We start from the raw sequence: 11,072 nt of genomic DNA, 5'->3' as shown, positions 1-11,072 counted from the left end.
TAGGCTCTGTGTGGAGTATGGAAACTTGCCCAAGGTTTCGCCCTCTGCCTGGAATTGAACTCAGGTCTCTCGCTTGCAAAGCGAGCGCTCTAACCACTGAGCTACAGGACTCCACGATAGAGTAGATAGTGGGAGATTGTTTCCCCTGATTGGAGAAACTAAAACCAGGGGTCACATCCTGAAAATCAGAGGTCAGCCCTTTAACATTGAGTTGAGTAAGAACTTCTTCACTGATAGGGCAGTGAATGTATGGAACTCACTACCCAAAGGGCTATTGACGCTCAGTCCTTGAACATATTCAAGACTGAGATAGATAGATTTCTTACTGCAAAAGGGATTAAGGGATATGGGGATGAGGCAGTGTCAGGTTATTAGCTGGAGTTAGATTAGAAGATCAGCCATGATTGAATGGCTGGGCAGGCTCGAAGGGCTGAATGGCCTACTCCTGCTCCTACATGTTATGTTATGTAATATGTTGAGATATAAAGCACACAAAATATCCTGACCACCGTGAACACATTCCTCCCCCCCAATCATTGACCACCCCTTCATTCCCCAATAGTCGATCACCTCTTCAACCCCAATTTCTGCCCTCCTCACCTCCCCAATCTCACCATCTCTTGCTCCACTCCCACTCACTTTCCCTGCGCCATGTCCCCTCCCTGCCCACTTCTCCATTTCTACTCTGGCACGTCATTTAGCCCATGCAATTATCATGCTCCATGTGAGCCGACCTCATTCCCCTCATCTCTCACCAATTATTCTCCTTCTTTCTCACTAAATATTATCGAAACCTGCATTTCTGTATCTTGCTCTGAACAACTCAAACGCCCTCTCACAGTCCCGATTATTCCACTGCCCATAGCCAGTGTCTGACTAAATGTATCTCTGCATTTCATCCGTATGTCCTTTCTGTGATATGTCACTCCCCATACCACACTCCTCCTTCTTGACCACTCTCCATACACTATATCATACATTAAACATTCGTGTGATTGATATCTTTCCTTTGTCAGCCGGTGCGGACTCGATGGGCCAAAAAAGCCTTATTCTGCGCTGTAACTTCCAATGTTTTTGTAAACATACCTGACCTCTTTTCATCCCTCTCATCATATTCAAAATATTTGAAAGCCGATGATTGAAAGATGATGTTCAGAGCCTCTGCTACTTTCGCACTGACTTCCCTCAGAATTCTATGAGGGATGTTTTCTATTTTAAATATTTATGATTATAAAGGTAATATGTTGGTATGGCTGCTTTTTCGCTCAAATTTATGTGCAAAATCTCCCCCTGTATCTCATTTCCATTGCTTTAAGTGTCAATGACAAACATCAAAAAGAGGAACAGTTTGTTTCACACCATACCTTCAAATTCCAATCATGATGGTCCAATCGTTAATAGAATCTTAATTAACAATTTCACTCCCATTTTTCCTCTCTCTCTCTCCTCTCTCTCTCTCTCTCACTTACCTTTCTGAAGAACCTCCTTCAAAGTTTTTGTTTCCATCTTCCTCAGAGCTGCAAAGAGTTGTTTCATACTGTGAAAGTTATCATCCTCCAAATCACTGTCACTACAATCGATGGGCTCTCCAGAGGCTGCGTTGTGGGTGAACACAGCTGAGGTGTTGAATCTGAAGTGAAGAGGCATCTTGCCATCTTTGGGACACGGTATGTCAGATTGGGTGATGGCCTCAGAACAGGAGGAACCTGTCTGTCCGTGAAGGTGACCAGCACACGGATGTTCTCAGTCACATCTTTACTAAACATAGAAAGAAATGAACTAAATTGGCATTCCTGACCAGAAGTTAATTGCACTAAATAGGCTTGGACAACAAGGCACAAGGCATCAATTTGTTTCACACCTTCTTGAGAAGAAAAAAGATCTTTGATCTGATGATAGAGTTTGTAACATCTGATGTATTCAGGGATGTGTTTATTTTGTGATGCGTCTGCAAATCTGGGGATGTCGACAATAGTCAGAGAGAAAGGAACCCTGAATCCCTCTTGGTGGTTGACTTCATAGACGATGATGGAAGATGTTTCAGCCTGGGAGCGGTTTGTTTCTTCCTCAGTCAGTTTGTAACGAAACAAGTCCTCCTGCTCCACACCAAGGATATAGTTCACCATGTCCTTGATGAGACTGCTTTTTCCAAATTCTCTTTCTCCGAGAAGGAAGATGGTCTTCTCACTTTGTGTGGGTGAGTGGGTTCCAAAGCTGTATTTTATAAGCTCTCCATTCTTGCCAAGTCTCTGTGTATGTAATGGGAGCTTGTAAATAGCGTGGCTACTGGTTAATAATGTGCTTCCTGTGAGAGGCTTTCGGGCCCGTGACTTTGGTTCTTTGTCTATTGTTATTGAGGCGAGGTGACTGTGTGCACTCTCCACCTGTCCACACACAGCAGACACCCTCAGTGTATAGGTTGTACTTGGTTTCAGCCCCTTCAATGTGTAAAGAACTTCATTGTCTTTTGTCCTGATCTTTTCCCATGTGTTAGTCCCAGGACTGGAGATGCCGCTGATGGTTTCTCTATACTCTAACTTGTAGTGATCTATAGTGACGCCATGTCCAATCTGGGCAGGCCTGTCCCAGGAGACTGCCACATCAAAGCCCTCTACCTGGCACATTGAAACCTTCTCTGGGGCACTTGTGGGCAGTGTAGTCACACTCACAGTATCACTAGGTGGACTGCACGCTGCTCTGTATTGGAAATCATACTCCTGGTATGGAGATAAACCAGTTATGGTGCAGAAGTCTGATTCCACTTCTGTGTTTGAAGTTGTCCATTCTTCCCCCTGGGAGCTGCGATATTCTACCCGGAACTGGATGGACTCGCAACTGCCAGTTTCCAGTGCCTGTAGCCGTAGCTTCACACTGTCATGGGTCTTTCCACAAACAGAGGGAGCTGGAGGCTTGAAGCAGCGGTTCACCAAATCTCCTCCTTTATACAGGTAAATGGAAGCTCCCACATGCTCCTCGTCCGGCTCAGAAGCAACAATGAATTTTGTATTTTTGTCCGCTTTGTTGGCTTTGTGAAATCTCAGGAATAATCGTGCTCGCTCTCTCATCTCACGGGATACGGTCACTGAGTGGATCCATTGCTTCTGATCTGATGTTGGAAGCTGGGTTTTCTCAGTCGTTTCACATCGAAGATGCTTGGCCATTTCTAACAAATACAAATCTTCCTGGTGCAGCGATGTGAACACGAAGCAGATCACATACTCTATGTTCATGTCCAGTATCTCCATATCCAGTTCACTGCGTGATTTTACCATTTTTATGGCATTCATTTGGCTGAGGTAACTTCTGACCACAGACATTTCCCTGCTCTTGTTGTCCAGCCATTGTGCAAGTGATTGGCTTCTGAATGGGGATTGTTCCATGTTCTTCAGAATATCCACCAGTTTCCCTTCCTCCTCCCCACCTCCCCGAATAGATGGCAACACTCTGGCCAAGGCCTTCTGGAAATCCTGTTTGTACTCCACACACATTGCTCTGAACCTCTGGATCTTTTCTTTTATCACTGGACATTGATCACTGACTTGGTCTTTCATCATATCACAGCATTTTGTCGCCACCTCATTGACTTGTTCCAGCACAGCCTGGGCCCGGTTGACCAGATTTATACTGATGTCCCTTACAAGCTGAGCTGCTTTTGAGTCAAGTTGATTGAGTGGATAGAGCCAGACTTTGACAGGCACCGCTTGCTTTCTATCCTCTCCCAACAGCTGTGGCAGAGTTGAGTAAACTCTCATAGCATCTTCGAATGTAGTGGGATTGTTTGGAAGTGCGAAATCGCCATAAAAGGTGCAGCTGAACTTCTGGGTATTTTCTTTCTCTTCCTCCTTCATTTTCAATGAGGCTTTACCCTCGATTGCAACCTTCGGTATGATGTTAATGCACACTTTCATTGAACCCTGAATATCTTGTAGACTTTCTGAGGAAGAGACTTCTCGATCAAACACAAAGAATGCCTGAGCGCCGTACAGTACTGCTGTGACCACGTGCGTTGCTGTGCCCTGATCAAACACGTAGGGGTAAGACACATTCTGGCGCCCCAAGTGGGTCATTGTCAATTGCTCAAATTTTGTTGTGGTAGAATACTGGAGGGTCACTCGGGCCTGATGCTCAGATTTCTTTCTGTCATTCAAGAACTTTGCAGAACCTTCCACCTTGACCAATCCACCCAGAAAGCTCCCCTTCAATGTCGCTGTCACATTCAGGGCCTCAGCTTTGTCCTCAATGCCATCTGAGGCAATGATATTAAACTCAGTATTCGGTTGAGGTCGCACATCCAGGTGGTTTTTCAATGTTTCCAAGTCCCACAGTGTGACAGCTAGAAAATGAGACAAGGAAACATATTGACACTGAGTCTAGTTCCAGGACGGGATTAAGAGGGATATTAGTGGAATCTTCACTGTGTTTGCTACCCATCGGATTCACAAGCATGTAAGTGGAGATCAAACAGAGTTTACTCAGCATTGTGGTTGATCCTGGAATGTAATACAGTCCACAATGATTCTACTAATATGTTTTTTTTTGGGGGGGGATTGAGAGGGGAGATCACCTAGTTTTTCATATGCGGAAACCCATCACAATGATTAATAGTATCCAAAACAAGCTTCATCCATCTCACCTGCACATGGAAATCCCAGAGGTTATTGGGATGGAAGGTGCATTCTCTTCCTGGAGGGACACATCCTGCTTACCTAATTCTGGAATGTATTATATGCAGGTTGTAAAGTGTAGTAAACGTATGGAACAGCCTCCCTCCAGAGGCAGACAGTGGAAGCAGAAAGTGTTATTTGTTTCAAGAGCCAATTCGTTAGATCTTTGTTGGGAAATATTATCTGGAGGTACAGTGTATAAAGGATGCACACAAAACGTAACTGCCCACACTGAGGAAAGTATTCCCGGGAAGCGCAAAATCTTAGGCAACTTTCCTCAGTCCACACACCACTGTTTGGAAGTAAGTTATCAGTCGATTGGCAGATCAGTTTCCATGGGTAATGCTTCCTTTAAAACACAGGTGCACAAAATATACAGTCAATTCACTAAGCAGTATATTCCGTGAAGCGCTTTGAGAGGTCTCATTGACGTGATAATTCACTGTATGACAAATGAAAGGGTTATTATTAGTATAATTATGAAAACCTGCCTCTTTGACTGCGCCTGATCACGTTCCCCCACCTCTTCTTTTCTTGGGGTCTGAGGCCATCTGAGATGTTATTCTATGTTAAGGAAACTATGTTAATGCAGGTTATCAACACCCAAGGTTTGGGGAGCCCAGAGTGTGCATTCCTATACTGCTGCAGTCTAGCCAGATAAAACCGCACTGGTTGTCATTGATAATGCTTTCCCATTGCTTGCCCAGCTCGGACCCTACCCATTATGACTTTGTCTTACAGCGTTAACAGGAGCTGAGAGGGATGACTCCCTGCCCCTAGTAACTAGTCTGCCCTTCCGGGTCCTGCCGATGAGCCAGGCTGGGCTGTCAAGTCATTGCCAGTGCCCTACAATACTGCAGGCTTGCCCGGCTTAGAAAACTGATGATCCTGACTGTTACAGATGCCTCGCTCGATTTCCACATTCCATTGCCTGCCATGTCTGCTTTGAGCTAATTCAGCAATATAAAGGATTGTTTCAAAACATTACTGTGCACACACTCAGTACAGTAAATATATAAAGGATTTGGACAGAACATAACTGTGCCCATACTAAGTTCAGTGAACAACAATAACAATAATTCTTGCATTTGTTATAGTGCCTCATCATGACATCTGAAAGCGCTTCAGAGAAGATACCATGAGGTGAATTGACTGTACATTTTGTAGGCAAAATGCAGCAGCCAATTGCACAGGCATATCCCACAAACAGTCGTGGATTTAAAGACCAAATTTTATTATGTTTTTGAAGGAATTATTACCCCTGAAAAGCGATTCTCCAATTGACTACAAAACAGATTTCTATTTACTGCTACATAAGCAGAGGCATGGGGAGGAAGGAAGCTTTCCCAAAGTTTTGCCCTCTGTGAATCAAACCCAGGTCTCTCACTTACGAGGCGAGTGCTCTAACCACTGAGCCATAGTACTCCACAGAAGTAACGGTAAGTGTATGGAACAGCCTCACTCGGGAGGTGGACAGTGGAAGCAGAAAGTGTTATCAGTTTCAAGAGCAAATTAAATAGATTTCTGTGTGAAATATTATCTGGAGGTACAGTGTATGGAGGATACACACAGAACATAACTCTGCCCACACTGAGTAAAGTATTCCTGGGTTTGGCTAATAGTTAGGCAACTATCCTCATTCCACACACCACAGTTTGTAAGTAGTAACCTGCTTATTAGTCGATTGGCATATCAGTTTCCAGAGGTAATGCTTCCTTCNAAAAACAGTTGCACAAAATACACAGTCAATTCAATTAGCAGTATATTGTGAAGTGCTTTGAGAGGTCTCAACAACATGATCATAGATTAAAGAATTATTATTCATATAATTCTTAATATCTGCCTCCTTGACTGCGCCTGGTCACCTTCTCCCATCACTTCTTTTCTTGGGGTCTGAGGTCATCTGAGATGTTATTCTGTGTTAAGGAACCTATATTAATGCAGGTTGTTTTAATTGTTGCTGCAATATTTTTAAATGAGTTCACTGACATGTTTGTTTCACTTCCAGCTATTATTATACTTTCAGTGTGTCGACACATGGCTGTGTCAGAGCACAGATTGGGAAGAGCAGTTACTGGCTGACATTACCTGGGATCAGAGAGTCTGAGCGACAGTCATACAACATCCCCAACTGGAATGGACGGCCTAAACACGCCAGCTCTGTGTTCACATTCGCCATTGTCCACACTGGCCGACCGTCACTACTGCAGACAGAGAGAGACAATTATTGTTATTACTGCTCTGAAATATCTCATTATTTCATAGATAGATACTGTGAAATATATTATAATAATTGTTATCATTGGATCTAGGGCACCAGGCTTCATGTCAGGTGTACAGCGCTATTGATAAACAAGTTCTTGTTCTTGTGTTGCTTTTAAATTTGATCGACAACTTTATTCGCTGTCGATCATTCTGTTCTTCTCCACCACCATTCCTCTCAGCTCCAGATACACGGTTCTGTCCCACCTGGTACTATTCTTATATGTCCCATTGTCTACACATTATATCGCTCAATGGCTTTTCTTCCTGACTCTTCACTGTCATATATGGCATCCTCAGGGCTCTATCATCTGCCCTATTCTCTTTGTAAAAATAATAATAATAATCCTTGCATTTGATACAGTGCTTTTCACGTCTTCTCGACATCTGAAAGCGCTTCACAGAATAGACTGCAAAATGACTTGACTGTATATTTGTGGGTGGAACAATTAGTATCATCCGCAGGAATGGGAATAACTTCTGAGGTATAATAATCACAAACAGATGTAACAGGGATTAGGAGGAATTTGGGTTTGCATACAAACAGTTGTGTAAGATAATTGAAGAATCTTACCCTCCCTCCCACCTCCCTCAGTGTCATGCTCCACCAGTATCAAATGCTTTGGGACGCTAACATGTGTGAAGGGCGCTATGGAAATATAAGTTGACCAAAGGCAAAGCAACATATCTACCAGAGTACTGATCAAATGCGTAAGCAAGCAACCACTGTCAGCAAATGAGGTAAGAGACATTATCAAGTTAAAAGACAAGACAGTATCAAGCTAATGTAAGGAAAAGTGGAAATCCAACGAACTGAGACAGGTATAACAGAGTGTCACAAGTAAAGAAATAAAAGATCAAAATGGGACTTGGGGGGAAAACGCTTGAAAGTGTATTAAGGGCAACAGTAAAAGTTGTTATAATTACATTAAGAAAAAAGGGAGTGGTTAAAGGGGAATTTGTGCCCAATAATAAATATAGGTGAGACAATTCGGGATAATAAGGAAATGTAAACAACAACAAGAACAACAAGATTACATTTGTATAGTGCCTTTCACGTCAGAAGGACGTCCCAAGGAGCTGGACAGAGTATTGCATTTCAGACCCGATCGAGGGTCAGGAGGGGAGGGCAATGGGAGTGGTCGAAGAGGACTCTTTGATTTAATGTTTACTGGTTAAATCAATACTTCCGTCTGCACAAAGAGGAAGAGGACAAAATACCAGCGATACAAGGAAAACTAACATTAAATCAAAGAGAAATATTGATGGATTTGATATGAATAAGAAATGGTAATGGAGAAAATAATGAGGCTAAAGGCAGACAAATCTCCAGGAACTGATGGTACCCAAACAAGTGTATTAAAATTAACAGGATAGGAACTTCAGCTGTGGGGAAGTTAATGGAATCTCTCAATGACTGAGAATTTGGGCAATTATTAGCTAATAAAAGAGAATAAAATAAAAGATAAAGGGAACTTCACAGGATATATTATATTGTGAAATGGTGCTATTGAGTATATTTTGTGGGTGAAAATGGCAGAAAATTTCACAGCTCATTGTTTTCCATACAACCATGGAACCATTGTTGATCAGGAATATGGCAGAAACTCTTTTCTCTTTTCCGTGGGATGTTTATCGACAACAAGTTGCAACCCCACCGTGCAATTAGCACAGTTCCCTCTTGCAGGGAAGCATCCCAGAGGGCTTGACAGTGGTGGAGCTCGACCCTGAGTCAGAGGGAGGATGGAGGGTGGAGGTGAACATATGAGCAGGGGAAGGAAGGGATGTGGGGAGGTTATGGATGACGACTTAATATGAGCTTAGTTTGAAATCGAGTGAACTAATTGGGTTAAGTGGTGTTTTCAGCGCAAATAACAATAAAAATCTTTATTGGTATGTCACCTTTCACATCAGCAGCTCTCAAAGTCTTTCATAGGATACACTGCGTGAATTTCTAACAGTGAATGCCGATTAAAACACAGAATCACACAAATATACATGAAATGCATGACATTTTTTGGGGGGTAATTGTCAACCAGGACATCAGAAAATTCTCCTTCTCCCTTTGTAGTCCTTTAGATATGGTTCATGTAAATTATGTTGATTATTGTAGGTGCAACAGTATCCCAGAAGTGTGTCCCTGTCTCTTATTTGCAGCAATAATAGACCACAAAGTTAAATTGGAATGAGTGTTCTGTCACCTTAATTTCTGAACAATTATATTTTGTAAATAGCTTTGAGGTGCTCACGTTTATATGCAAGTTTCTGTTTTATGTGAGTTATCATAATGCAAGGAATGCAGAGATTAGAAAATGTGTGTTTTATTTTGGTGAGTGTAATTGCTCCTACTCATCCCTTAATAATGTGAATTAAACTGAATGCCATTGCATTAGCAGGAAGGCAGGTGTCCCCCAGAAAAGCCTCCACGCCCCCACCCTCCCCCCACTTTAATTCCTTAATCATCAACAACAACAACAAATTGCAGTTGTATCACGGCAGGAGGACATCCAACATTATCAGAAGATGTGGATCCAATTCCTTACTCATGGCCTCTCAACCAGTTCAGGTAATGGGATCACCTCTCCAGGAGGTCAAGTCCGGCCTGAGCCTAGTGACTAAGTGCTCAGTGAGCTCTGCGTTTCAGATTCTCCGACTCCTTTGTGAGGACTGAACACAACTCCACAGACAGGAAATACTGCAATACTGATCGCAGCCACGAGGGGGCGATAGTACATCTTTCCTGACAGAACCCCATCCTCCCATACTGTAATGTTCCTTCCTGAAACATGACCCTTGAAATCTCTGCCAGCATAAAATACTCCTGCTTCTACTCCTTCACTATTCTCAATCAGTTCTCTCTCACGACTCTCTGCAACTTCTCTTTCTCCTGGACCCTAACACTGCCTCCCTCTGACCTGCCTGGACACTCTCTGCTCCAGCTTGGGCATCCACAATGATTCTCAACCATCCCAACTAGCTCATCGCTCACTCTATCCAAAATATCAGCCAATCCCATCTATAAAAGGCAAATATCCCTTCACTACTCCACATCCTTAACTTTACTAACTCTTCTCCCCCTCTTTGGTCACTCAACACCCACACCCAAAAAATCCACCTCCCTCCCTTGGCCTCCTCCATCAGCACTCGCATTTCCTTCCAAATACCCGCTCCCTTTCCAATAAAGCCCTAACACTACGCCAATAAAAGAGCAACATAGAGAGCCCTTTATGTAGGGTAGCATCTCGGCTTGTTGAACAATTGGTGGGGCCTGAAGCTGAGCTGTTGGGAGGGGGAGATGACCGTAAGCAGAGCTGAAGTCTAGTATTTTCATGCTCAATCTGAAAATGGGCAATGAGTGTAGCAATGCAGATAAATTGAGGGAAAAACTTCCAAAGATTAAGCCTGAAAGCACGGTGGCCGATTGTGGTGCAGTGTGGAGGAGGGAGAAGCAGGAAGCCAATGCCAGTCGAGCAGTGGCAGCGGCTTGTGGGTTGGACATTAAGTTGGAGAGGCAGGGAGGTGTCAGGCCACAAAAGGATTTGAAGACCAGTGTGAGGATCTTGAAGTCGATCGGTTCTGTGATAGGGTGTAAGTGGAGCCCAGTAAAGACTGGTGAGATAGATGTATGGAGTTTAGATTGGTTGAGTATATGGGAGGTGGGTTTCTGAATTAGTTGGAGTTTGTGGATAGTGGAGCTGAGAGAATGGCGAGGAAGGCATTGGAATAGTCAGGCAGTAGATGATGAAAGGGTGGATGAGTGTTTCAAGTTTCACTTGATCTTACCTAACAGATGAGAAGTTATCCCTTGTACGTTCCCTTCCTTGTTAAACAAACGGAGCAGGTCCCAGGGCGTCGGTCTCTATAACTCTTCCTCTCAGTGAAAGAAGCAGCTTCCTGACCGTTGCTGAGTTTCTCTTCTGTCGTTACTTCAAATACTTTTACATGTCAGCGACTCATTGGAGAATGATAGAAGGAGGAGCTTCTCTGACTTCGAAGGTCACTTGTAAGAGTTTGATTCACTGCTAATATTGCTCTTCAATCACTGCAGTAACTATAGCAAACAGGACACAGAGCTATTTTGCCAACATAGTCAAGTTCCAATCTTTATAATTAAGCTCCCAATTTCAGAAAGTATTGTTGTTGGTT

General features: G+C 43.3%; 1 protein-coding gene across 1 annotated transcript; it reads right to left on the bottom strand.

The window, feature by feature from the left end:
• Nucleotides 1–1,486: 1,486 nt before the first annotated feature.
• LOC121851177 (neoverrucotoxin subunit alpha-like) lies at nt 1,487–10,811 on the bottom strand. The gene is made up of 3 exons (XM_042344803.1): nt 10,710–10,811; nt 6,753–6,868; nt 1,487–4,333 (listed from the first exon to the last, which is right to left on the bottom strand). Exons 2-3 carry the CDS (start codon nt 6,841–6,843, stop codon nt 1,533–1,535), a joined length of 2,892 nt encoding a protein of 963 aa, XP_042200737.1. The 5' UTR covers nt 6,844–6,868; nt 10,710–10,811; the 3' UTR covers nt 1,487–1,532.
• Between the last annotated feature and the right edge of the window lie 261 nt (nt 10,812–11,072).

Source organism: Callorhinchus milii, unplaced genomic scaffold (genome assembly GCF_018977255.1).
Source record: "Callorhinchus milii isolate IMCB2004 unplaced genomic scaffold, IMCB_Cmil_1.0 Scaffold30, whole genome shotgun sequence".
Lineage (NCBI taxonomy): Eukaryota > Metazoa > Chordata > Chondrichthyes > Chimaeriformes > Callorhinchidae > Callorhinchus > Callorhinchus milii.
This window is presented reverse-complemented; position numbering and strand designations above follow the sequence as displayed.

Coding starts and splice junctions, on each gene's coding strand:
- LOC121851177 (XM_042344803.1), bottom strand. CDS start 6,843: ATGGCGAATGTGAACACAGAGCTGGCGTGTTTAGGCCGTCCATTCCAG. Junction 4,334..6,752: donor CTCAGACTCTCTGATCCCAG/GTAATGTCAGCC, acceptor CTCATTTTCTAG/CTGTCACACTGTGGGACTTG.